General features: G+C 51.3%; 1 protein-coding gene and 2 long non-coding RNA genes across 3 annotated transcripts; 2 read left to right on the top strand and 1 right to left on the bottom strand.

Moving 5' to 3' along the window:
• Positions 1–8,513: 8,513 nt before the first annotated feature.
• LOC145507042 (uncharacterized) lies at positions 8,514–11,154 on the bottom strand. The gene is made up of 3 exons (XR_014054522.1): positions 11,030–11,154; positions 10,306–10,409; positions 8,514–8,710 (listed from the first exon to the last, which is right to left on the bottom strand). It is a non-coding gene; the product is annotated as an uncharacterized LOC145507042 (long non-coding RNA).
• A 139-nt stretch (positions 11,155–11,293) lies between these two features.
• Positions 11,294–11,902, top strand: UBL4B (ubiquitin like 4B). Its single transcript, XM_081492804.1, is given in 2 exon segments — positions 11,294–11,674; positions 11,677–11,902. Coding segments are annotated over 2 exon segments (495 nt in total). The 5' UTR covers positions 11,294–11,379; the 3' UTR covers positions 11,877–11,902.
• A 1,048-nt stretch (positions 11,903–12,950) lies between these two features.
• LOC145507043 (uncharacterized) lies at positions 12,951–23,562 on the top strand. The gene is made up of 3 exons (XR_014054523.1): positions 12,951–14,608; positions 17,998–18,081; positions 23,441–23,562. It is a non-coding gene; the product is annotated as an uncharacterized LOC145507043 (long non-coding RNA).
• The last annotated feature ends 1,069 nt before the right edge of the window (positions 23,563–24,631 follow it).

The following is a 24,631-nucleotide window of genomic DNA, read 5'->3' as shown; positions in this document are numbered from 1 at the left end:
CAATTTTCATTGAATCTGAGGTGCAAGGTTCTGCTAAGCAGGAATACATGGGTATTAACATACTAAGAGTGTCAATGGGGGGCAGTATTTTGGAGAGGCCAAGGGAAGGACAGGTCTGACAGCTTGCTCATGGCCCCCTGGGTATTCTCTGGTTCTCTTCAAGACAAAGAGCCCCTGCCCTAACCCTAACCCTGCCATTCGAGACACTTAACTCTTAATCAGGTCCCTGTGAGTGAGAATAATGGCTTGACTTGTCAGGAGCCCCAGGAGCACTTGTTAGTGAATGAACTTAATGTCCAGCATGGTATTTTTACAGCTGAGAAGCTCTTGAGCCCTTGTTGGTGACCTCAGGAAGGCTGTCACCTGGGAACACAGGCCGCCAGTCCAGCAGCTGGTCTCTTGGGTTTTGATACCCAGGCTGACTCAGTTCTGATCATCTCCTAGGAGGTGAGGCAGCCCCTGATTGGGCCTGAGTTCTTCCATTGGTTGATATACCCCATGCTGTTGCCTGGAACATCCAATCATCTGTGGGCTGGATTAGAAATTTTCCCTCTTGCTTTTGGCTCCCGCCTTTTCTAATGACCAGCTTCATGTGGTTAGTGCTGTCAGCTAGAGGAGCAAGAAGTCACCCACTACAAGATCAGCAGTCTGCCCAGCCCAGTGCCCCACCTGCCAGTTGAAACCCCTGGGGGTCATCCAAGCCCAGATTAAATCCAAGTTGACCAGCTGCTTTGTCGGCTGTAGTTTAGCACTTCTCTTCCTGACAGAGGCCTGCCTGCCGAGTCATTTGGTTCCCCCAAGCCCAGGCTCACTTGCTCTGTTCCCAGCTTTCTTTCATCTTTTCTCTCTGGACCTCCACTTTGGTCCCAGCATCTTTGGAGCAACAATCACATGGGTGGTTATATGCCATCTTCCCCGGCAAGAGCCTGCCTATAGCTCAACTCAGAGAAGGGGCAGGTGGGCAAGAATCTCAACTTTAAGGGCTGGCCTGTGCATCCTTAGGTCAACAGCCAGGCTGAGAGGGTGGCACAAGCTTCCCTGTTGGAGAACCAGCCTTGGCATCTCCCCAGGAGCAACAAGGGGCCCCTTTGGTCCTGCAGAATGCGTGCAGCAGCATCTTTAGAGATGCCTACAGGTTTCTCCATCCCGACCCCATGGCAGACTCACGAAACCAGCAAGAGCAGGCGGGGTTCAGGGCAGGACTCTGTGGGTACCTCCTCTGTCTTCACTTTTAACACATCATGTTTGATCTTGCTGCATAGTGGAGGGTTCCTGCCACTCTGATTGATGACACAGATCTTCAAAGGAGCTGTCATCCCTAGAAGGAGGGAAGATTAATCAAAGCTGTTCCCAGGGGGGTATCGACCAATGCTAGGCCCTCTGGGACCCTTCTGTCTCTCAGCCAGGTCTCTGTAGCTGCCACCATTCTGCCTGATCCTGGAGCCCTTTTGCTTCTCCACTTAATCTGGCTTAGATGTGAACAAATCTTTTTTTCTATTGTTGCAGCCAAGACAAGACTATAATTTTGTTTTGTTTTAGGAAGCTAAGGGGGGAATGGAGCTCAGGAACTGGAAGACACACGATGGGTTACAGAGCATCAATCCTAGTGGAACCAGAATCTGCCCCATAACACTGTACCTGGCCTGGCGTATCAGCCCCCACCGCGGCCACCAGGACTCTGTAGCTTTCCCTACTCCTTGACCCCAGGGAGTCAGATGAGGAAGGCAGATTCCTACTGGGCCCCACACATTCTCCCCAACCCCGACCTAGGGGCTTCCCTGGTGGCTCAGCGGCAAAGAATCCGCCTGCAGTGCAGGAGATGTGGATTTGATTCCTAGGTCGGGAAGATCCCCTGGAGAAGGAAATGGCAACCTGCTCCAGCATTCTTGTCTGGGAAATCCCATGGAAAGAGGTGCCTGGCGGGCTACAGTCCAAGGGGTCACAAACAGTCAGACACAGCTTAGCCACTAAGCAACAACAACCCCACCCCAGGCCCCTGATACCATCTGATTGGGTGCTCCCCACAGCTTCCCAGAGGACTTTAACATTGGCCTGGGACAAGGCTTTTCATGGTTAGCCCCTGCATGCTGCCCTGACGGACACTGAGAAGCTGGTAATGGCTTTTTCTGCCTGAGCTTTCTCCCCAGAGTCCCGTATCTGTCCTTTTTCTAGGACAGAAGAACACTGCTTCTCCCCTTCTCACCTGCCCTTCTAGTTGCCCCACCTGCCAAGTCTGAATTCAGCCTGAGCCCCACCTCTTGCTCTGGGTAAATTGGCAACGCAGAGTTCCTCCCCACTGTCCAGTGCAGAGGTCTGGCACAGATTTAGTGTGTGAGGAATGTTTGTGGAATGCAGGCATGGATACAGCATGAATAACCAGCCCTGGCTCCAAGCAGCTGACCCCACCCCCCACCCTCAGTCCCAGGACCCGCTGATGGCTCCATCTCCGAGGAGTCATTTTGCTGACTTCTGAGGCTTTGTAATGCACCCCTCTGAAGTTCAGAGCACATTTAGTACGTTTAAATGAGCATCAGGTACCATGGCTACAGCCTGAAGCTGACTGTTTTTTATCATCTGAAACCATGCAGCCAAGGGTGCAGATGGGCTGAGAGGACGCCAGGTGTGGCTCATGGTGGAAGCACCCCCAACTGAGATGACGGGCCACCAGCCACACGACCGGCGAGGTCTTTGCCTGGGAAGTAGGGAACACCCACTCAGCAGCAGTGCTGGCTGGGCATTCCTACAGCCCTGGTAGAGCAGAGATGGTGTGGGAAAGAAAGCCTTTTGTGGATCCCAGCTTAGGTTGGCAGTGTGTGTGTGTGTATCAGTTCAGTTCAGTCGCTCAGTCATGTCCGACTCTTTGCGACCCCATGAACTGCAGCATGCCAGGCCTCCCTGTCCATCACCAACTCCTGGAGTCCACCCAAAGCCATGTCCATTGAGTTGGTGATGCCATCCAACCATCTCATCCTCTGTTGTCCCCTTCTCCTCCTGCCCTCAATCTTTCCCAGCATCAGGGTCTTTTCAAATGAGTCAGTTCTTCGCATAAGGTGGCCAAAGTATTGGCGTTTCAGCTTCAATATCAGTCCTACCAATGAACACCCAGGTCTGATCTCTTTTAGGATGGACTGGTTGGATCTCCTTGCAGTCCAAGGGACTCTCAAGAGTCTTCTCCAACACCACAGTTCTAAAGCATCAATTCTTCAGCACTCAGCTTTCTTTATAGTCCAACTCTCACATCCATACATGACCACTGGAAAAACCATAGCCTTGACTAGATGGACCTTTGTTGACAATGTCTCTGCTTTTCAATATGCTGTCTGTGTTGGTCATAACTTTCTTTCCAAGGAGTAAGCATCTTTTAATTTCATGGCTGCAATCACCATCTGTAGTGATTTTGGAGCCCAGAAAAATAAAGTTAGCCACTGTTTCCACTGTTTCCCCATCTATTTACCATGAAGTGATGGGACCGGATGTCATGATCTTAGTTTTCTGAATGTTGAGCTTTAAGCCAACATTTTCACTCTCCTCTTTCACTTTCATCAAGAGGCTCTTTAGTTCTTTTTCACTCTCTGCCATAAGGGTGGTATCATCTGCATATCTGAGGTTATTGATATTTCTCCCAGCAATCTTGATTCCAGCTTGTGTTTCTTCCAGCCCAGCGTTTCTCATGATGTACTCTGCATATAAGTTAAATAAGCAGGGTGACGATATACAGCCTTGACGTACTCCTTTTCCTATTTGGAACCAGTCTGTTGTTCCATGTCCAGTTCTAACTGTTGCTTCCTGACCTGCATACAGGTTTCTCAAGAGACAGGTCAGGTGGCCTGGCATTCCCATCTCTTTCAGAATTTTCCACAGTTTATTGTGATCCACACAGTCAAAGGCTTTGACATAGTCAATAAAGCAGGAATAGATGTTTTTCTGGAATTCTCTTGCTTTTTCGATGATCCAGTGGATGTTAGCAATTTGATCTCTGGTTCCTCTGCCTTTTCTAAAACCAGCTTAAACATCTGGAAGTTCACGGTTCACGTATTGCTGAAGCCTGGCTTGGAGAATTTTGAGCATTACTTTACTAGCATGTGAGACGAGTGCAATTGTGTGGTAGTTTGAGCCTTCTTTGGCATTGCCTTTCTTTGGGATTGGAATAAAAATTGACCTTTTCCAGTCCTGTGGCCACTGCTGAGTTTTCCAAATTTGCTGGCGTATTGAGTGTAGCACTTTCACAGGATCATCTTTCAGGATTTGAAGCAGCTCAACTGGAATTCCATCACCTCCACTAGCTTTGTTCGTAGTGATGCTTCCTAAGGCCCACTTGACTTCACATTCCAGGATGTCTGGCTCTAGCTGAGTGACCACAGCATCTTGATTATATGGGTCGTGAAGATCTTTTTTACACAGTTCTTCTGTGATTCTTGCCACTTCTTCTTAATATCTTCTGCTTCTGTTAGGTCCCTAACATTTCTGTTCTTTATTGAGCCCATCTTTGTATGAAATGTTCCCTTGGTATCTCTAACTTTCTTGAATAGATCTCTAGTCTTTCCCATTTTATTGTTTTCCTCTATTTTGTTGCATTGATCGCTGAAGAAGGCTTTCTTATCTCTCCTTGCTATTCTTTGGAACTCTGCATTCAAATGGGAATATCTTTCCTTTTCTCCTTTCCTTTTTGCTTCCCGTCTTTTCACAGCTATTTGTAGGGCCTCCTCAGACAGCCATTTTGATTTTTTGCATTTCTTTTTCTTGGGGATGGTCTTGATCCCTATCTCCTGTGCAATGTCACGAACCTCCTTCCATAGTTCATCAGGCACTCTGTCTATCAGATCTAGTCCTTTAAATCTATTTCTCACTTAAGAGTGAACAGTAGCTGAGGGCTGCTCTTATAGGGCGCCTACATGCACTACAAGGATTTAGGGTGTGACGTGGATAATTCAGTTTTGGCTGCAATAAAGAATTCTTGTGTGAAGGTAACTGGCCCCTGCCCAGTTATCCTGCCCCATCTCTCGCCCCCTGCCACCCCACCCCTACCCACTCCAGCTAGAGTGAGTCCCACACTCTTACAGACGGGATTGTGCCTGCTGGGCTCTCAGTCAGGGTGCCCTGCTTGCCTTTTTCATGGAGGGAAGCTCCTGCTCTTCCTTCAGACCCACAAAACACCCTCCCAGATGAAGCTTCTCTGACCTAGACCTCCCTCCTGGTGGAGTTGGAGTTCCTTCCTCTCCATGGTCACGTTTATGCCCAGTGCTAAAATGACAGGTTTCTGTGTATGTGTCCCTGACACAGGGACATGTCTTCCTATCCTGTCTCCTTGCCTCAGCACCTGGCACAGTGCCCAGCTCAGGGTAGGCACCAATGTCTGTGCCTGGAGCACAGCTGCCCAGAGCGTGACCCCTTAGGGTGGGGGTTGGGGGTGGCTGCCATCTGCAGGAGGACAGGGCTCATTTCCACATGAGGCTCTGGACCCTGTCCCAGGACTGTGTGCCAATGCCCAGAGAGAGTGGAGGCCCTAGGCCCACTTGGTTAGGACTGCTGGAGCTGGCCAGGGAGGTCACCAGTGACATCTAGTGGTCACAGTAGGCTGCAGCCCCACAAGAGTTTGAAGAAGGTGTGAGTCCGAGTGGCACAATGTATGCACTGCGCTGGGCTTCTGAGGGGCTCCCAGCCAGTGTGACATCTCCAGGGCGGCAGGCCAGCAGTGCAGGGCAGGACCTAAGTTGTGGGGTGCAAGGACAGAGGCCTGGAGAGAGGCTGGGCAGCCCACAGTCAGAAGCTGCAGCCACACCCCCTGGGCTCCCAAGGCCCCCTGTGATCCCCCGCCCTCCATCTGCTTCAGCTCCCTCTCCCTGCCTGCCCAGGCTTGGGCCCATCTGCCTCAACCTCGGCCCCTAAAACAGTGTCAGGGGGCTTTGGGTCCCCACTGGAGCAGCCACAGACCACTTGGGTACGACTGCTGAGATAGCCAGTGCCAGCCAGCGGATGAGGGATGAATGATGGGCCTCATTTACCTACTGAATACCTACTGTGTGCCAGGCATCCTGGAGAGCACCCAAGGCTGGGGCCACCTAAAGAGCTGCCTGCTTGGTCCCAGGCCTGCCCTCAATGGCCTGGCCCGAGCAGTTCTGGGAGGCCCCTTCTCAAAGGGGCAGGGATCACTGTTACAGGCAGCGGCACAGACTCCACAGTGGTGGCCTGAGGGCAGGTTCAACGCGGGGCTGTGTCTGGGGACTGGCCTGTGTTCTACCTGCCTACTGGTCAGCTCTTTCTCCTGTGGGCCTCGCAGACCGCCACACATGTGCTCAGGAAGTGCTGAATGTGGGGCTGCCTGGGATGGAGGAGGCAGGGGCTGCTGGAACCAGGACTTCAGGCTCTCCATGCCTGGACTCCACTTTCTCTGCTAGAGTTTTCCCGTGAACCATTTCCAGACTGTAAGGCGAGGGGAAGAGGGACACTGTTCTCAGCAGGGAGGCCTGCAGAGGTATTCATTGTCCTTTTTTTGCAGTAACAATTCCTTCCTGTTTCTCCTTCTCCCTCTCCTTCCTTTCCTGGCACAAATGTCCTTTTGTCCCTTCTCCCTGCCGCCTCTGTACGGCCCCTCTGCCTGCCCCCCACTCCTCTTATCCCTCCGGACTTCTCCCCTTTCTGAGCATGATCTGTGCTCAGCCCTCGTGTTCTCCACCCCCTCCTCTCTCCACTGTTTCTGTGGCTCCACCTGCCTTTCTTCTGCTTACTTTGTCTCCATCCCCCCGTTTCTCAGTATCTCTCAGTCCCTCTCCAGCTAGCATCCCATCCCCCTGCCCCACCTCCCCTGGAGGACCAGCCTGACATTTCTAAAGTGTAATAATAGCTTGATAACTTACCCGGAGAGTGAGGTGGGCAGAGGCATAATGTCCCCTGCTCATGAGCCTTTTGAGCAGCCCCAGTCAGTGGTTGTAGATTAGCCAAAGCTCAGAGCACTGCCACTGCCAGCTGTCAGCCAGCATCTCCTGGCGCCTTCCTGCCCTTGGCCTGCTGGGTCTGCAGAGACTGCTGGGCTGCCTACCTGTGCCAGCAGGAGGGCTCAGCCCGCCTGTGGGGCATCACACGTGGACATGTAGCTTCATGCAATGGGATCTTCCCCTGACAGTTAGGGGTAACAGCTCACATTTCCAAGTTTTTATAAATACACACTGAATGTCTTTATGGGTCAGGCACTGTGCTGGGTCCTGGGGGCGAGGCCTGTCTCTTGAGACCTTCACAAGGGAGGGGAGGCATTAGAGGAAGCAAATGAGATTCAAGGAGCAGGCTGCTCAAGGTGGCCCCAGGCTGGCCGCTGGACCCTTGGCTTTTATCCTACGGAGTTCAAGCCCTTGTGTGCCAATGTCCCAGAGTCCTACACCAAAGGCTCCAGGTACCCAAGTGTTCTCCCTCCCCCTCCTCCTCTCCTGAAGACTTTATGTTGGTTTTCTTGTGACACGATTGCACTTAAAGTTGTCTGTCAAAGGGGCTGGGACCCACCACTGACCAGCGTTCTCTCTGTACACATTTGTTCCTTTCCCTCAAGTCACAAAACCCACTCATTCCCACTAATCTTCCTCCCTAATTATGGCAATCGTTGTCTGATTGCCTGCTCTGATTACACAACTGCATTTTCTCATGCTAATTGCATAATGAAGACAAGCAATCGCCTGGGAAAAAATTACAAAATTTCCAAGCTCCAAATGTGATTTGAGGGCCCAGCAAGGTTCCTGCATTACCCTCTCTGGGGAGGGCAATGGAGGCTCCAACACAGAGGCAGGGGTCAGTGGTGACCATCTCTCCTAATGGGGACACCGCTAATTCTAAGGCTTCTGTCCTTATAGCTCCCTAGCACATTGGGACTCTCTAGACCAGGAAGTGGATTTGGAAAGTGTGACCCAGCAGCTCTGGCCCTTGAAGCCTTGGTCACAGAGGTGCCAGTCTGCAAGTGGCCACTAGCTTTGAGGAGCTGGAGCCTGAGCTGTGGCCTCACCTGCTCCTAGAAGCCCAGGCCCAGCCTTTCTTCCCCAGTGGCTGGGGCAAGTCTAGGAGGTCTGGCTGAGGCAGGTAGCTGGTTCTCTTCTTCCTCCAAGCCCAGGACTCGGGCCCCTACTCTTTCCTCACAAATTCCACAGCCTGGGAGAGAGATTGCCGGCCACTCCCCTCCCCGTTTCACTTTCCTTCCATCTCCAGCAGAAGATGACTTAAACCTTGCCCCCAGGAAGACTTCCTAGGTTAGCTCTGGTCTGGGCAACTTTCACAGTAGCTACCCCCGCCACAACCTTGTGGTTTGTCCATCACAGGGTCCTTCCTTCCAGAGGCTGGGAACTCTCAGACAGCCGAGGAGAAACCTCATCCATCCTCAGCTCCCTCAGCAAGACAGACATCCTGCCATCATGGAGTCCACGGGGCCCCCACGCACTGTATGCACATCTGCAAATTCTATCTTATTTCAAATGCACCAAGGGAGGTGGCTATTTAAAGAATACTATAGAAGATCCTTTGGTAAAGACTACAATCACTTTCCGATTTATCTTTTTATGTAATTTTGGATTTTCATTTCTCTGGGGGAGATGGAGAGGCTGCAGGCAGGTTCATTCACTTCCATAGCCTGCTGTTCTGGACCCTGCATCCGCCTGCACGGCTCAGCGTGTTGAAATTTATCATCTTCATTCAACAAACATGCATGTGAGGCCTTCTGTGTAGCAGTCTTTGTGTGCTGGAGGCAGGGTTACAGAAATAGATGAGACCCATTCTCTGCCACTGAGAGTCAGTGAGGGAGACACAGACATGTATAGGTGCATCAACACAAGTAATGTTCAAGGAGGGTAATGGCTTTACAGAGGCAAGTGGTATTACCTCCACCTAGGCCTGGGGAAAGTAGGGAAGGCTTCATGGAGCAAGTGGTTTTTAACCAACGTTTAGAAGGATGAGCTGAAGTGTTCTAATGAAACAGGTAAGTAGAGGAAAAGGCTGGTGAGTGTGGCTGGAGTGGAGGATGCCAAGTGGGGAAGGCTGGGGGGAAGCAGAGCCAGGTCATGATGCCCTTGGATGCCGGGCTGAGGAGCTAGGTTTGATTCCAAAAGCAGAAGGGTGAAATCAGACGGCGTCACTCAGAAGAGTGCCGCCCAGTCGGCTGCCCCTTCCCCACCTCCCTCCTCCTCTCCTCTCCTGACCACAGGAGCCCTCTTATTATTTCTGTTCTTCCTTGGAACAAAATCCAAAATCTGCCCCTCCTGTGCATCTCCACCAATCCCAGCCCAGTTCACTTTCTTCCAGCCAGTGGCTCAGAATTCATAGTGCATCTCCTCCTTCCAGTCCTGCCCCCTCGGGGCCATTCATTCTTGGGGTGAGATTCCTGACTTTTTAGCTTAGTTTCTTGATGGATTAGAATTTGGTCACCTGCTGGAGGTGAGAACATGGGTTCGGAGGAAGGAAGAGGGTAGCTGAGTCTGTGGCATTCGCAGGTGTTTCCATCTGCTGTCCAAGGCTGCCAGAGTCAGAGGAGAGCGGGGGAGGCAGGCGCAACCTGGGTAGGGAGTCAGCCCAGTGCTGTGGAAGGGTGAGGTCTGGAAAGTCCAGGGCTGTTGGCAACAATCTCAATCAAGTGTAGCCCAGGCCCCAGGGTGAGAAAGGGGGAAGAAGAGGGGAGGAGAGGAAAGAACAGGTTCTTGCCGAGAGCAGCCATGGAGCACAAAGTGTCGGGGAAAGGTGAGGGCATCCCTGACAATATTCCCCACCAGCTGTGGGACGTTAGCCAGGCCTCCACGCTCACTCATTTCCAAAGTGCACCCATTGCCTTCCTCATGGACTTAAATGTGTTAGCACATTCACAGGGCTCAGCCCAGGAGACCTTCAAGTTGAGCAGAAAACTACCAAGGCCACAGAAGTTGCTGACACCGGAGGCCCCAGCATGTTCCTTCCTTATTGGCCTTGGAGCCCCGGGCACCCTCGGGCACACAGAAGGCACAGAGCAGGAGGCCAAACTAGTGTGCTGCCTGCTGGCGGTGACAGTAAGCAGCCCCACCGTCTCCTCTGCCAGGTGGAGGGTAGGACAGTACCTGCCCCAGAGGCTGGGAGGATTCAGTAAGGTTGGGCCTTGCAGCAGACGCTGCCGGCGGCCCAGCCTGAGCCCCTTAGTGCTCCCTGTTGCTTAAGATGGGTTCCGGCAGATTCATTTCTGCAAAAGGGGCTGGGCCCGGGTGGGGTTAGCTGGCTCTGGAATTCAAAGGTCACAGGGGATTTTTTTAGGTTCTAGGATTTTATCTTGTCTCAACCCATGAGAGGAGAGTGTATCATCCCAGGTGATCCTACCATGGGGTGGGAGCGGCTAATTGCCATCGCCAGGTTTTACAGCGACTTCTGTGTCCCGGCGCCTCCCTCAGGTTCTCTCATTCTTTTGGTTGAGTGAGCTTTAACTGCGACAAGAGAGAATTATTTGTGAATAGGGGATAGGGGTGAGATGGGAGTGGAGAGAGTTAAAGGTACTGCCAGCTCCTGCAAGTCTCTGCCTAAGGGTCTTCTTTGGTCACCGGAGCTTGCTCTGCACACATTCAGACCACAAGTACCAAGTTAGCACCCCACTGACCAAAGGCAGGACTGAGAGTACACAGACCCAGCTTCTTTACTTCCCCAACAGCACGGCTGGTGTATTCCATGTGGCCTCCCAAGGTGCCCGGTGGGACTAAGAGCTCCTAGCTGACCACAAAGGCCATCTGCTCACTGATGCAGTGTGAGCTGCCCACCCTTATCTGTCTCGCTTTCTCGCTCCTGCTTACAGGAGCATCCTGGGGTCACCTCCCAACTATGTATGTGCTTGAGAATCCCTGTCTGTGTGTCTGGGAAAACCAGTCCAAGAGAGCAGGTCAAGTGTGTGACAGAAGGAGGACCCTCGATAAATTAGAGCAGGAAGTATCTATCATGATATGATCTCTCCTTGGGGATGGGTTCCAGCAGAAAGTGCATGAAATAGTGCTGAATGAGGCAACATGGACGTGTTTCCTTCTGCCACCCTGTCCTTTGGGCCCTCCTATCTCACCCTCCTGCTCTCCTTTCTCCTAGTCCTATGTTTGCTTTCCCGACACTCCTTTTTTTTCCCCCTCTTCTCCCCTCATTTCTCCTCTAAAGGAGGAAGGAATGTTCTGTGTCCCAAATGCCCCTCTCATTTCCCTAAAGTCCCACTCTGGAAATGAGCCCTCTTAAGCGGCATTGTGACATCACCATGCATCAGCCAATGGCTGTCCTCTTGGGCCCGGCCCTCGGCCTCCTGGGACCACTGCCCTCCATTGATAAGGAGAAGCCACACACAGAAACCTTCTCCTACAGAACCCCTTCACCCTCAGGGCGGCCGCCAGAGCACGGATCCCTCCTGAATCTGCTGGCGGCCCGATGTTCCTTACAGTCAAGCTGCTCCTGGGCCGGAGATGTAGCCTGAAGGTGTCGGGACAGGAGACCGTGGCCATGCTGAAGAAGCTGGTGTCCGAGCGGTTGCATGTGCCAGCGGAGCAGCAGCACCTGCTCTTCCACGGCCAGCTGCTGGCAGATGACAAGCGGCTCTCCGACTACCGCATCGGGCCCAACGCCTCCATCAATGTGGTCATGCGGCCCCTGGAGAAGCTGGCACCTGAGGACTCATGCCAGCCCCAGCCCCTGTGGCACCATCTGGGCCAGGTTCTAGACAAACACTTGGGCCCCAGGACACTGAGGCAGTGCTGCAGCTGCTGAGGCGGGAACACAAAGAGCGCCTGCAGAGGACAAGCCTGGGGGACCTGGAGCAGCTGGCGCGGTACCTCCTGACCAAGGAGCCGCTCGCAGAGCCCACTGGGGAGAGGGAGCCTGAGGCTCTGAGTCCCGATAAGGAGGAGGAAAAGGAGGCTGTTCAGTAAACCGGCCATCCTGCTTGTTTGCACAATCAAATTCACCCTGCCACATCCTTAAATTTTCCCTAGTGACTCCCCACAAATTCTTGCTGGTATAGATGCATCTTCATCCCTTTTTGAAATTTCAAATCAACTGGAGGGATTTTGGACCTTTTCCTCCTCTCTTGGGCCTGTGGATTTCCCTCTGAAACACAGAGGAATTCCCGCCCCATCACAAGAAGCAGCTCTGGTCATTCCATAGGCAGTCCAAAAGGGGTGGTCACAGGTTGCCACCACCCTCTGCCCCTCTGGCGGGGCAGCTCCTCCTGGGCTGGGCAGCTTTGCCCCTGCTTGTCTAGCAACAGTCCAGGCTGTCAGCACACCTCCTGGCTCAGAGTCTCCATGGCTCTAGACAGACTGTCTTTCTCCTTGAGGGCAGAAAGACAGATAATGTGAGTTCATTTCTTCCATCCCCAGGCCATGGCGCCCACCCCCAGACCTCCGATGGCCAAGGGGAAAGGAGTGTCCGGTAGCTGGCCCTTGCCCTCTAGGAGAGGCTGTCCCTACTTTCTGCCTGCTCATGCTTCCACAGCATAAGGGGCAGGGGCAGCAGAGGTAGGAGTGGGGGGAGGGCACCTACTGTGTGCAGGCCTGGTGTTCTCAGGGACACACACACACCAGGGAGAGCAGGAAGCTGAGGCTTAGGCTGAAAAGGCAGTTTGCATCGTTGCACACTCACTGTGGTCAGCATGAGCAGCACAGGGCTGCGCCCCCCTGTGCCCTGCCCCAAATCTCATCAATCGCTGGGGCTCACTGAGCCCCCATTTCCTGCCCATCACTGCCCAGGCTTCCTGCGAGCAAAGAGAGTACCAGTCAGGGCCCTTGCTCTCACAGAGCGTGCAGCTTCGGTGGAGAGAGAGGTCATACGTGTGACAAGTAAAGCAGCAACATAAAACCAGAGTATAGCCCGTGTGACTACATGCCCAGATGCCAGCCACCACCTTGCAGGGCACAGTCCTCACAGACTACGTGGGAAAGCCAGGCTCCCTTCTCTGTTCTTGTGTGAGAATGGCCCTTGCCAAGGGCTGAAGGGCTCCCACAGCCCGTGTGTGAGAAGGCAGGGAACTCCCTGAGAGCCTGGTGCTCTGAAGTCCTGGCAGTGCCGTTACCGCAGTGGGTCTGTGGAGAGGAAGGGAAATGGATGAAGCACAATCTAGACATGAACTGGAGGCACCCAAGTTCCAGGGCCTCCCAGGTGGCGCTAGTGGTAAAGAACCTGCCTGCCAGTGCAGGAGATGTAAGGGACACGAGTTCAACCCCTGGGTCAGAAAGATCCTGTGGAGGAGGGAATGGCAACCCATTCCAGTATTCTTGCCTGGAGAATCCCATGGACAGAGGAGCCTGGTGGTCTGCAGTCCATGGGGTCACAAAGAGTTGGACACGACTGGAGAGACTTAGCACACACAGGCATACACAGGTCCCTGGGAAGCATCCTGTCCTTGCCCTATGGGGCTCCCACATCCTATTTGTTGGGGTGTGTTATAGTAGTGTTCACTTACCCCATAGGTGTTTGTGGGGGTAAAATATGAAGATTAAAATTGAGAGTAGGGTGGGGTCAGCTACAGCGCAGGGAGAGACTCCTGAAACCGTATCTCTGCTATTGGGGGTGGGGGGACCCCAGCTTCTGGCTCCTCTCTAGTTCCTGCTCCCAGGTACCCCATCCTCTGTAGGAGAGACCTCCTGATGGAGCTTCAAGTATGTTCATGCTGGGCTGTGCCACCTATGGAGGGGGACAAGCCTATTATCTTTACATTAGGGGAACTAACAGCCCATTTCCTGGGAAATCTGTGAGTGATAAAAATAAGTGGGCTGTTTTATTCCTTTTGCTAAGAGGAGCTGGCACGAAGGGATGGGGGACAGCTCTGTGGTCTCCCTGGTTAGTGGGAGTGTCAGGGCTGGCGGGGAGCAGCCACCTCTGCTGCTAGCTCCCAGTTGCTGCGGCGCTGCGGGGGAGGGACTCCAGGTCCCAAATGGGAGGAAGGAGAGCTGTTCTGCTCTTGAGCGCCTGTGATGGCCTCCCACTTCTGACTCCACCCTTCCGGGAGGGCCCTGCTCCCAGCCCTCCCCACAAAGCTGAGCCCAGGGGAGAATGCACTGCCTCGTGGAACTGAGCAAGAACTTGCCGCTGTTCTCTCTCTTAGGGATATTTTATTCAATGCTGCATTTCTCACTGTGGGGTTTGTCCCCTAATGGATGAACTTACAGGCATTAGGGAATATTGAGAGGCTGGGGGCAGAGTGGCCACTTACACTCCTGCAATGGGTTAGAATCCTCCCCTGTGTGGAGAAACTTGGCTCCTATCCTGCCCTGGAGGTCCTTCCTTGTCTCAGTTTCACCTCATTTCAAAGGTGAATTGGAACCTGTGCCAGCAAACCCACTGAAGGCTCCCTCCTCTGTTGTCACCATCTGAGGGACTGTGGGAATGGGAGGGGGCACTCTTCTTAAACTGCAGCCCTGGGCATGTGGCTCTGCCACTTCCCCGCAGCATCTCTCTCCTACCACAAAAGGACACACAGATCCCTTTAGAGGTAACCGCTTTGCTCAAATAGGAGTCATCTCAGGGCAGCCACGGCATCTAGGTTTCCAGCTTTGTGTTCTCAGCCACATAGAAATCTGCCTTCTCCTCCGAGTTCGTTCCTGCATCACCACAGGCCAACAGTCTCTATCCCCTGGTGAAATCGTCTTTCTGATGGAAACAGGTACCGTACCCTGGTTCATGTACTATTTCATAGGTCCTTTATTCTTTGATGAATACAGGTTGATGGTGGTCTTAGCATGGGCTATGCTTTGTGCTGGGGACCTAGGTTGGGCTCCCTGAGAAGACAGTGTAGGGAGAAGTGCGCCCCCTGCTGTCCATGGTTGCTTGGTGCAGCAGAGGGGCTCAGGGAAGTCCTGCCACATAGCCCAGGATTGAGATGTGGGGTTGTATGTGTAACTGGCTGTATGATTTTTACCCGTAGCCCTGAGTGGTAGGGCAGGGAATGGTCTGTCAGGATGAACATTCTTGTAGATGTTGGGGAAGGAGAGGGCTTACAGTGTTCCCAGGGCTCCAGAGACGCTGGATGCCTGATGCTACAGTAGAACCAAGTCACAGGTCTTGCCCACATTCAGAGAAAGGGGATCTCACAAAGGGCCGGACACCAGTGGATGATGAAAGGGGAAAAGTTGAAGGGTACCTCAAGGACTTTTCCTGACACCCAGAGGTCTACACGTCACACTTGGAGAACTGTTGCTTGGCTCAGCACACCCAGTATCTGGCTGGGTGCCCCATGATACCCAGAGTCATGTGACATACCCAACGTGCACACTGGCAAACACACAGACACCCCCTCAACACCTCACACCCATAGGGTGTGGTCTGTAGTGGCAGAACCAGGATGGCAGAAATGAGCTTTAGGCTCTGTTCCACTTGCAGTGTCTGGGTTCACACCTGGCCGTTTGGGGTTCAGGCTGCTGGAGCCCAGGCAGTCCAGCCAGAAGATCCCTCATAGCAAATGCAAGGACAGAAAGAGAAGACTTTGCAGAGCTGAATCTAGGAATTCCTAGGGCTGCAGGAAGAGGTCCTGGACCAGCTTTGCACTATCCAAGTGATGCCTTATATGGTCAGGACCCAGGTGCTCACAGGACATGTAGGAACATGGAGATGGCCAAGTGGGTGCACACACTTGTGTGCTGGATAGCAGTTGGGCCTCCACACTTGTATTGACATCAGCCCACTCATGTCTGAGGTCAGAGACTCCTTTCTCTGTGTGAGCTCTCCAAGGTGGCAAGCTTGCTTCTCACCCAGCCCAGGCCTGGATCACTCTCTCTGGGCTCTGAGCTGGGCCTGGGTGGTTGTGGAGTGGCTGGAGGGCAGGCTGCCCTGCGCTCAGGTCCAGCTGCTGAGCCAGCTATAGCTGGTGGAGATGGCTGAGGTGAGAAAGCTGCAGAGCCAGGTCCTGGGCTCCTGGAGCAGATGATGTTCCCACCAGCTGCTTCACCTTGCTCCTCCCTCTTGGGTTGCCTTCCTCCTCCCTTGTCCTTTCTGCTTTTCTTCCGGTACCTCTTTTCCAGCCTTTTCCTCCTGTTCGTGACCACATTTGGGGCTGAGTTGGCTGCATTGTATGGACATCTGGGCGCTTTTTGGCTCTCCCTCTAATCTTTAAGTCTCTTTCCACCCACCCCTGCCCAGCTTCTCTTTCCTCCCATCCATTTCATCTATAGTCGCCTTTCTATTAAACCCCACCAGCCCTTCTCCCTGTCTTCCTGTGTCCTCGCTCTTGTATTCTTGTATCTACTGACTCAACCATTAGACAGGCATGGACAAGGACCCAGAACCCTCTGCCTTTGATGATGTCCCCGCCTTCCACCCTACCTGTGCACAGGTGTGATACTAATTCACAGACATAGCTGTCCAGGCCGGTGCTCGAGCATGATGGGAAATGGCCTCATTGCATGCATGCACCTTTCTTGCTGATGTAAACCCCCAAACAGACACACATCCAGAGAAAGGGCACAGGTATTCGCACATACAGGGTTGCCACGAACAGCCTTGTTCAAAGATGGATGTGCTGTCAGGAAGGCAGAACTGCCCAGGCAGGCGGTCAGGCAGTGTTGGCCAAGGTGGCAAGCTGTCTCTCACAGGCACTGTGGCCAGAGGGTTGGGTGCGGGGTCCCTGTGCTTCCTGTCATGGCTCTGCCTGGGGCAGTCCAACTGTACTGACACCCTCGTTCTCCTTCAGCTCTGTCTCCCTCTTGGAGGGTGGCTTGACTCTTGTGGGCTCCAGGACTGTAAATCCCCCTCAGGAACAGACTGTAACCCAAGGAGCCAGCAGGAAGCCCAGGCTCCCAGGATGCTCCTACCTCCTTGCTCTCCGCTGCCTCCGACTGCACTTCCCATCACGGTGATTGAACAGCTCCCTGGCAGCCTTTAGTGGCTCCCCCTGCCCTTGTAGATGGGTGATGAATCTGAGGTAACTACTGTCGGTTGCTGGCCATAAACCCGTCACGGCCTGCTGCAGTGGGGCCAGGCCTGCCTGCAAGGCCTGGCAGAGTCGGTCTTGTCAGCCAGCTGCCCTTGGAGAAGTCCCAGGGCACTCGTGCCTGGGATGTTATTTATGAGCCTCAGACTCCAGGATCAAAGCTGCTGTCCATCAGAAAGGGCAGGAGGGAAGCCTTCGGAGCCCCCTCCTCAGCCTCTCCTCTCATCTAGATAATTTCAGGCCATTGCCACTACTTAAACTTGAGTGACTGTGCATTGGAGAAAGCCTTCGTCCTCTCAGGGTCCCCTGAACCTCCTTTCACTTTATTTCCCTGACCAATTCCCAGTGCACCCCCTTAAACACACACACACATACTGCAACAGGGATTCTGAAAGGCTTTGGTGACAGAGTTGGGGCAACAGAGTGGGCTTTAGCCTGGAGGGCTGTCTTTCCTGACCACTGCTGCCCCACCCTCCAGCACGGCCTGGCTGAAAGGAGGAGTGTTGAGGTGCTCAGACTCCAGAACTTTGTCCAAGTGACCCTGACATCACCCAGCAGAGAGTTTTGGGGAGGATGTGCATTCGTCTTACCCAAAAGGAAGAGTCTTTCTACAGCCTCTGCATCTCTCTGTGTTGGCTTATTTCCTGGGCCATCGTAGCCCCAGACACCCCTCGTCTGTGCTGTGAGTCTGGCAGCCCGTGAGGAGATGGAGGCGGATGGTGAGAACAGTGTGAGGCCTGGAATCTGAAGATTTGAGATTGAGCTTGTGATACTCCTTAACTGGGAGGCTTGGTCTGACTCATCTGTTCAATGCCCTCTTTTGGGGGTAGTTCAGAGCACCCAATGGATGTGAAAGTGTTTTATGAACCCTAAAGTGCTCTACAGAATTAAGGCTTATTCTACCCCTGCCCTCCACCCACACTGATTTCTACTGCAGTCAGCAGAATGCACTCTGACCAGTTCACATCTAAAGGGGTGTATTGCATGGAGGGGTTAAGGTTTACAGGATCCCTGGGAGGGCCAAGCGACCAGGTTTGGACACTTAGCCAGGAGGGACCCCCAGACTGCCATCTCACCTACCACTTGGTTCCTTGGGTTCCAGGGATGATTCAGAGTCCCCATGACAGGTGCGCCCGGGACTCTGCTGTCTCCAGCCCCACTCTGAAGAGCTGCCTCTTCTGAGCTGGCCCACTTCCACCTACAAGTACCAGGTGAGTGGTCTGCCTGGGAGAAGCCAGGTTGTGATGAAACCTTAGCTGAAAGAGAGTCTTGGACGTGTGGATTTTAACTTTCCAAGAAGTTAGTTGTGGAGGTTGATCTATGGGAAATTTTATGGAACAAATGACACAATTTCTTCAACAGGAAGAAAAATATGAGCAAGAAAGAGAGAGAGAAATTTATAGATTAAAAGAAATTTAAGAGGTGTATCAACTAATCATAATGTATAAAGTTAGTTAGATCCTGATTTGAACAAACAAACTGTTAAAAAACGAAAGGCAAGGGACTTCCTTGGTGGTCCAAGGGTTAAGACTTCACTTTCCAATGCTGCGGATGAAGGTTTTGATCCCTGGTTGGGGAGCTAAGATCCTTCATGCCTTGCGGCCAAAAAACCTAAAACATAAAATAGAAGCAGTATTGTAGTACATTTGATAAAGACAATAAAACATAGTCCATATGAAAAAATATTTTTAAAAAGGCAAGACAATGGGGAAATATAAACATTGACTGGATATTTGATGGTATTAAGGAATTAGTGTCAATCTCTAGGTGGTGAGATATTGTCATGGTTATATTTTTAAAAGTCACCTTTTAGAGAGGCACACTGAATTACTTCGGGGTAAAATGTTACATTAGATTTGTTTCCAAACAATCCAGTGAACTGGGACAGAGGAAGTTCCTGCAGTGACAGAATGATAGCAGGGTGACTGTAGGAACTGGGTACATGAGGGTTTGAGCATACTACTCTATTTTTGTGTTGGTTTGAAATTTTTCATAATCAAAGTTTATTTTAGAGGTTTACTTCAGCAGCGGCTTAGTTGCTGAAGTCTTGCCTCCCACGGACTCCTTATTGTGGGGCCCTTAGAGTGAGAGCAGTAGCTCTTTCATCGTGATGTGCCGACCGCCACTGAAACCCCATCTTCTGGTGCTAACTGACTCTCTGTTGTCTGGAAATGCAACGTGTTCGGAAACCAGTCCCAGATTCTCATATCCTCGAAGGTTTCTTGCTTGGAATCTCTTCCAATACCAGTCTGGGAGAACGGATTCCACTCTGGCTGATTTAAGCAGAAAGGAATTTATTAGAGGATATTAGGTAGTTTATAGAACCTTGGAGAGGGCCAAGACATCAAGGAGCCAGGAGAATTCCACGAGCATCCCATGGGGCTGCCCTGGTGGAGACACAGCTCTGCTGCCCTGTACCCAGGGAGCAGGCGCTGGAAACCTCCACAGCTCACCCAAGAGGCTTCATCTCCCCTGACCCCGCTTCTGCCTTACATTTCTTTCTGCCTCCACATCTATCTTCCCCAGCCCCTCCAAGTCTCATGTAGGAATTTTCCTGGTGAAACTCGATTACTCGTGGGCCCTAGTTGTAAAGAAGTCTAAGAAATGTAGTTCTATGTTTTCCAGCATCTTTAGCACAGGAAAGCAAAATCTCTATTTCAGTCTTTAAGAGAATTTTTGCCTGGCTCCCTAGCTCCCAGAACAGTGACCTAACCTTGGCACCAGGCTATCTTTTGTTTAGGGCTGCCACGACTGATGTTATTAAGCCCAGGCGCTGGCAAGGCGTATGTTCTGCCCATACACTTAACACGAAACATCTACAGAATTCAGAGTTTACAAAGAGCTCTTACATACTTTTTCTCTTTTGATCTTCTCATCGAGCTTGGAAGGTTAGGCTCACCAACCTCATTTTGTAAGGGAGGAGACTGACAGAGAGGGTAAGTCAGGGAGCTGGTAGACAGCAGAACCAGAATCTGAGTCCTTTACTCCCCTTCCCCACTCCCCACCCACCTGCATGAGATAATTTATTGTAACTGTTTTGTGACTTGATTTTGCTTCTGTGGCTCATTGTCCTTCCTCTATCCCAAGGTCACACAGGCAGGCTTTTGCGCCACCTTTCCTTACACCAGTTTTAGGGAGAGATGGCAGAGAGCAGAGGTTAGAGCACAGGCTCTGAAGTCAGAAAGCTGGGAGATGCTTGTGAGCTGAGCTGACCTTGGACATGTGACTTCAGGCCTCTGTTTCCCTCATATGTAAAAGTGGTTAATAATAATAGTGTCTTATTAATAGGATTAAATGATGGAACATAAGTGATTAGTAGACAATAAATATTCAGTAAGTTTGTTATTGTTACTACAACAGTTGGTTGTCAGGGCCCCTAGAAGACCACTCTTACCCTTTCCTGGATTTTGTTTTGTAAAAGTATAGGTTCATATGGCTGATTCCTGTTGAGGTTTGACAGAAAACAAAATTCTGTAAAGTAATTATCCTTCAATTAAAATAAATAAATAAATAAATAAAAAATCATAGCCAAAACCAAAAAAAAAAAAAAAATACAGGTTCATTGAGGGGATTATGCTGAAGGAGATGGTGGAAGGGAAGTTTGGAGGAAAACAGGCTAAAGGGGAAGGGACGGGGCTTCCCAAGAAATTGGGAGGAGCCAGAGGACAATGGCAGCAAGGTGACCTGAGAAAGTTGACTCTTGGCAGAGATCAAATGAGGATTGGTCATGAGCAGAGCAGTGTGGACAGTGCACACTGAGGCCAGTGGGCCCTTCCCCGAATGTGCTGTGATGTGGGAGACTCCAGAATCTTTGCTCACCTCTAATGGATAGTGGACAAGGAAGCTCCAATAACAACACCTTCAATTCCCTCTGGACTGGTAGAATAGAGGCTTGGGACAGACTAAATTTAATTGGGGGAAAGAAATGGGACTTTTTAAGCACCATATGCAGGAGAGTAAAATCCTCTATTTGTGACTTCTTATCTTGTTGTCATCCAGAATGGGCCCCAGCAAAAGCAACATTTAGGCAAAGATTTTTTTCACAAATATGGGTCTCTATTCCTTTGCCCTTTTCTAAAATGCAGCCAGAAACTGAAGCTTTTCTCTTCTCCCTCCACTTACCAAACTCACTCTCTGGTGAGGATGTGAATGCATCAGGTCAACACAGGCTCAAGTCCCAACTCTGTCACTTAGCAGCTATGTGTGAGGTTAGGTAAGTCAGCAATAAAATAAATTCCCTTCAAAAAGCTGTCATGAGGATTACGTGAGACATTGGAATTTAAATGTGCTTTGTAAAGCGTGACTGTATGTCAAGAAGAAGTGTCTTTATACAGATTTAGGCAAGTGGGATATGTGATGGCTTCCTGGTAGCCTGGCTTGGCTAGAATCCCCGTGTGCTAGTCTTTCATGAAGTTGGACAACAGAAAGGAAGAAGCAGCTATTTTGTAGCATATACTTCCCATCTACCACTTACTAAATCAAACACTAACTCAGGTGCTGCTTTAAAGGGCTTTTACATAGGTGGTTCAAGCCCCTAATCAGTTGACTTTAAATTATGGAGACGATCCTGGTGGGCCTGGCTCACTCTGTTGGAAATCCTTTTTGGCACCAGAGACCAGTTTCGTGGAAGACAATTTGTCCAAGGACTGGGGTGGTGGAGAACAGTTTCAGGTTGATTCAAGCACATTGCATGTACTGTGCACTTTATTTCTATTATTAATCAACTCCACTTTACATCATCAGGCATTGAATCCTGGAGATTGGGGATCCCTGCTTTAAGAGAAGGCTTGGGGGACTTCCCTGGTGGTCCAGTGGCTAAGGACTCTGTGCTCCCAAAGCAGGGGGTTGGATTCAATCCCTGGTCAGGGAACTAACCCCCAAGTGCCCCAACCAAAGATCTGGCATGCTGCAATTAAAACCCAGAGCAGCCAAATAAATGAATACATAAATAAATATTTTTTTAAAAAGATAGAGACGACTTGGGTCTTTCCTAAGAGGGACTCAGGCCTGTGGCCACCAGCTTCAGCTAGTGCCTGTGGATTTCAGTCTACCCATGATCTTCCCTTCCTGCCTGCCTACCTGCCCCACAGACCTTGGACCCACTTAGCCAGCTCCACACTCATGTAAGCCCCTTCCTGTAACAAATCCATACACATCTCCTACTGGGTCTGATTCATGGGTTGACACAGGGTGCCCCTGCTGGCATACAGCAGGGCAAGAGGCATCAGTGAATGAGTGGGGAGGTGTGTTTTGTGGTCCCAGGGTGTCATGTGGGTATGTTAGGGGAGCTCTGCCTCTGCCTGCACAGCTGCAGCAGTTGCAGAGCTTCTGCAAATCTCTGGCTATAAACACAGGGTCACATCAGGACCTTTAAACAGTGGGTGAGGCAGGCATTGTTATTCTCACCTTTGAGATAAAGAATCAGAATCAGAACTCAGAGAATGCAAGTGACTCAGCCAATGAGTGGCAGAAGCGAATAGATGGTCCCAAGGATCCTCTCAGAAGCACTGCCCATTTTGCTTGTTGCCTTTGGAACTGCTTGAGTGTGTCACGTGCCTCGCTGGGGTCAGGTCCCAGTGCTGGAGTCAGAGATCTGGGAGAAGGGTGATGAGTTTGTCCCCCTGCCCTCATGGAGCTCCCAGTCCAGGTGTCTCTCTGGGTCTATGGCTGGGTGAGGGTTGATGCTGGGCCTTCGAGGAGCTGTGGGTTGGAGTTGGCTTTCCTGCTTGAACCTGGTTGTCCTCAGCAGTACTCAGGAGAAGCTGCTACAGAGGTAGATTCTCTGAGCCTGCAAGGCAGAGTGGAGAGCCCTCAGGGCACCAGCAGAAGCCCTGGTGGCAGTCCCCCAGGGCCCCTTGGGTCTCGTTAGCGGCGCTGGTGAGGGCCCTGGAAAATGTCATCCAGAGGAGAGTACTGAGAGAGGTGCTGCACAGGGGGCTGAGGGACCGCCTTTCATGCTCCTCCACACTGCCTCCCAGCGCCTGAGCCCTCCTCCCCATCCAGCCCGAGAGAGCGCTCCACAGATGTGGGGCCACTGAGGCAGGTAGAGCCTCACCTACCTCACCTGAGGCAGGTAGAGCCCAAGTGACAGCTCTCTGATTGTGTGTCCAAGCACCTTGGAAAACGAAAATCAACAAGAGACTCTCTCCTGACCTGGGTGTTAGCTCACATAGTTATGTGGTGAGTAGAGCTTTTTAGTTGGTTAATCTATTCTGGTTGTCTACACAAATCAGAGATAGGCTCCTTTGTACTTCTAATGGTCCATGTAGACCAGCCTCTTCCTTACTGATGTAATAAATATTATTTGAAGGCCTCCTACGTGCCCTAACATTCCCACCCCCACTCTGTAAAGACTGCAGCTGACTGAGGTACCTGCTGAGGACAAAGGGAACAAGGACCAGTGGAATAAGGGAATTATAAATACTCTGCCAGTTGTGGAAACAAGGACAAGATTTCCTTGTGAATATGTTTATATTTCTATTAAGCAAATTTTTTTCTTCCTCTCTTATTCTCACCGTCTAATATAAGTTAAAAGAGTAGATAACTGTATATCTCAAAATTTGTTACCAGGTATTAAAGGAGGAGCATGAATTAACTAAGAGAAGAATAAACATCAGACAGATAAAAGTTCCTGCTCTGATTGCATCTCCATTCTATTTGGGGAGAGAAATAATAAATAAATAAATAAAATCTATAGGTATCAGTTGCTGATCAATAATAGGAGAAAACAGGGAAGGGGTAGAGAGAGCATGCTTGTGTGTATGTGTATGTATGTGGTTTTGAATAAGCTGATCAGAGAAGGCCTCCTAGAGGTAACATGTGAGCAATGGGAGAGAGCAGGTGCAAAGGTCCTGAGGTGGGTGCTGAAGGAGGTCTGCTGTGGCTGGAGCGGAAAGGAGACAGAGCACAGCATAAGATAGATTAGAGATCATGGGGATCAGGTCACACAGGGCTTTTGGGTTTTGCTAAGGACTTTGGTTTTTTTTTATCCCAAGTGAGGTGAGGAGCCAGGCCAGGACTTTGAGGTTAAGGATATATTCTGACTTAGGTTTTCAGGCACATGGCTCTGCTTCCCACCCAGTCCCACCAAGGACTGTCAGAGCCCTGAGGTCCAGGGGTTTGTGGATAGGCACCCAGAAGAGAGTCTGACGACATCCCCACCTCCCAGCCCAGGGCTCCAATCCTTGGTTGTCTTTTTAGGGTCTCTGCCACACTAACATACACATGAACCCTGTGTAGTTAGATTCCATGAACTGAGCCAAGCCCTCCTTCTGGCTGGATTGAGCTGAACCCTGAAGGTTGCAGAGATGACCGAGGCCCCTCTTTGCCCTGGAGGAGCCCTGCAGGAGGAGACAGACATGTTTGTGACACTTAGATGCAGTGTCAGGAGGCTTGTCCGTGAAGAAGCTCAAAGGAGAGGGTGTTTTATTCTGGGGGGGATCATGGTGCTGGGGGTGAGGAGTGAGGTGGGAACATTCAGAGAGTGGACAACACAAGAGCTGGGGTGTTAAAAAGAGAACTTGGAGGGGCAGACCAGAAGAGGGAACAAGACACAGGAATAGGAAACTAGAAGGTAAGAACCTTTAACTCAGGGGTGGTGGTTGTTTAGGCGCTAACTTGTGTCTGACTACGTGCGACCCCATGGACTGGCCAGGCTCCTCTGTCCGTGGGATTTCCTAGGCAAAAATACTGGAGTGGGTTACCATTTCCTCCTCCAGGGGATCTTCGCAACCCAGGGATCAAATCCACATCTCCCGTCTC

Source organism: Giraffa tippelskirchi, chromosome 5 (genome assembly GCF_054371585.1).
Source record: "Giraffa tippelskirchi isolate mGirTip1 chromosome 5, T2T-mGirTip1v1.2.pri, whole genome shotgun sequence".
NCBI classification, from domain to species: domain Eukaryota; kingdom Metazoa; phylum Chordata; class Mammalia; order Artiodactyla; family Giraffidae; genus Giraffa; species Giraffa tippelskirchi.
The sequence above is the reverse complement of the archived record's forward strand: the minus strand, read 5'-3'. Positions and strand labels throughout refer to the sequence as shown.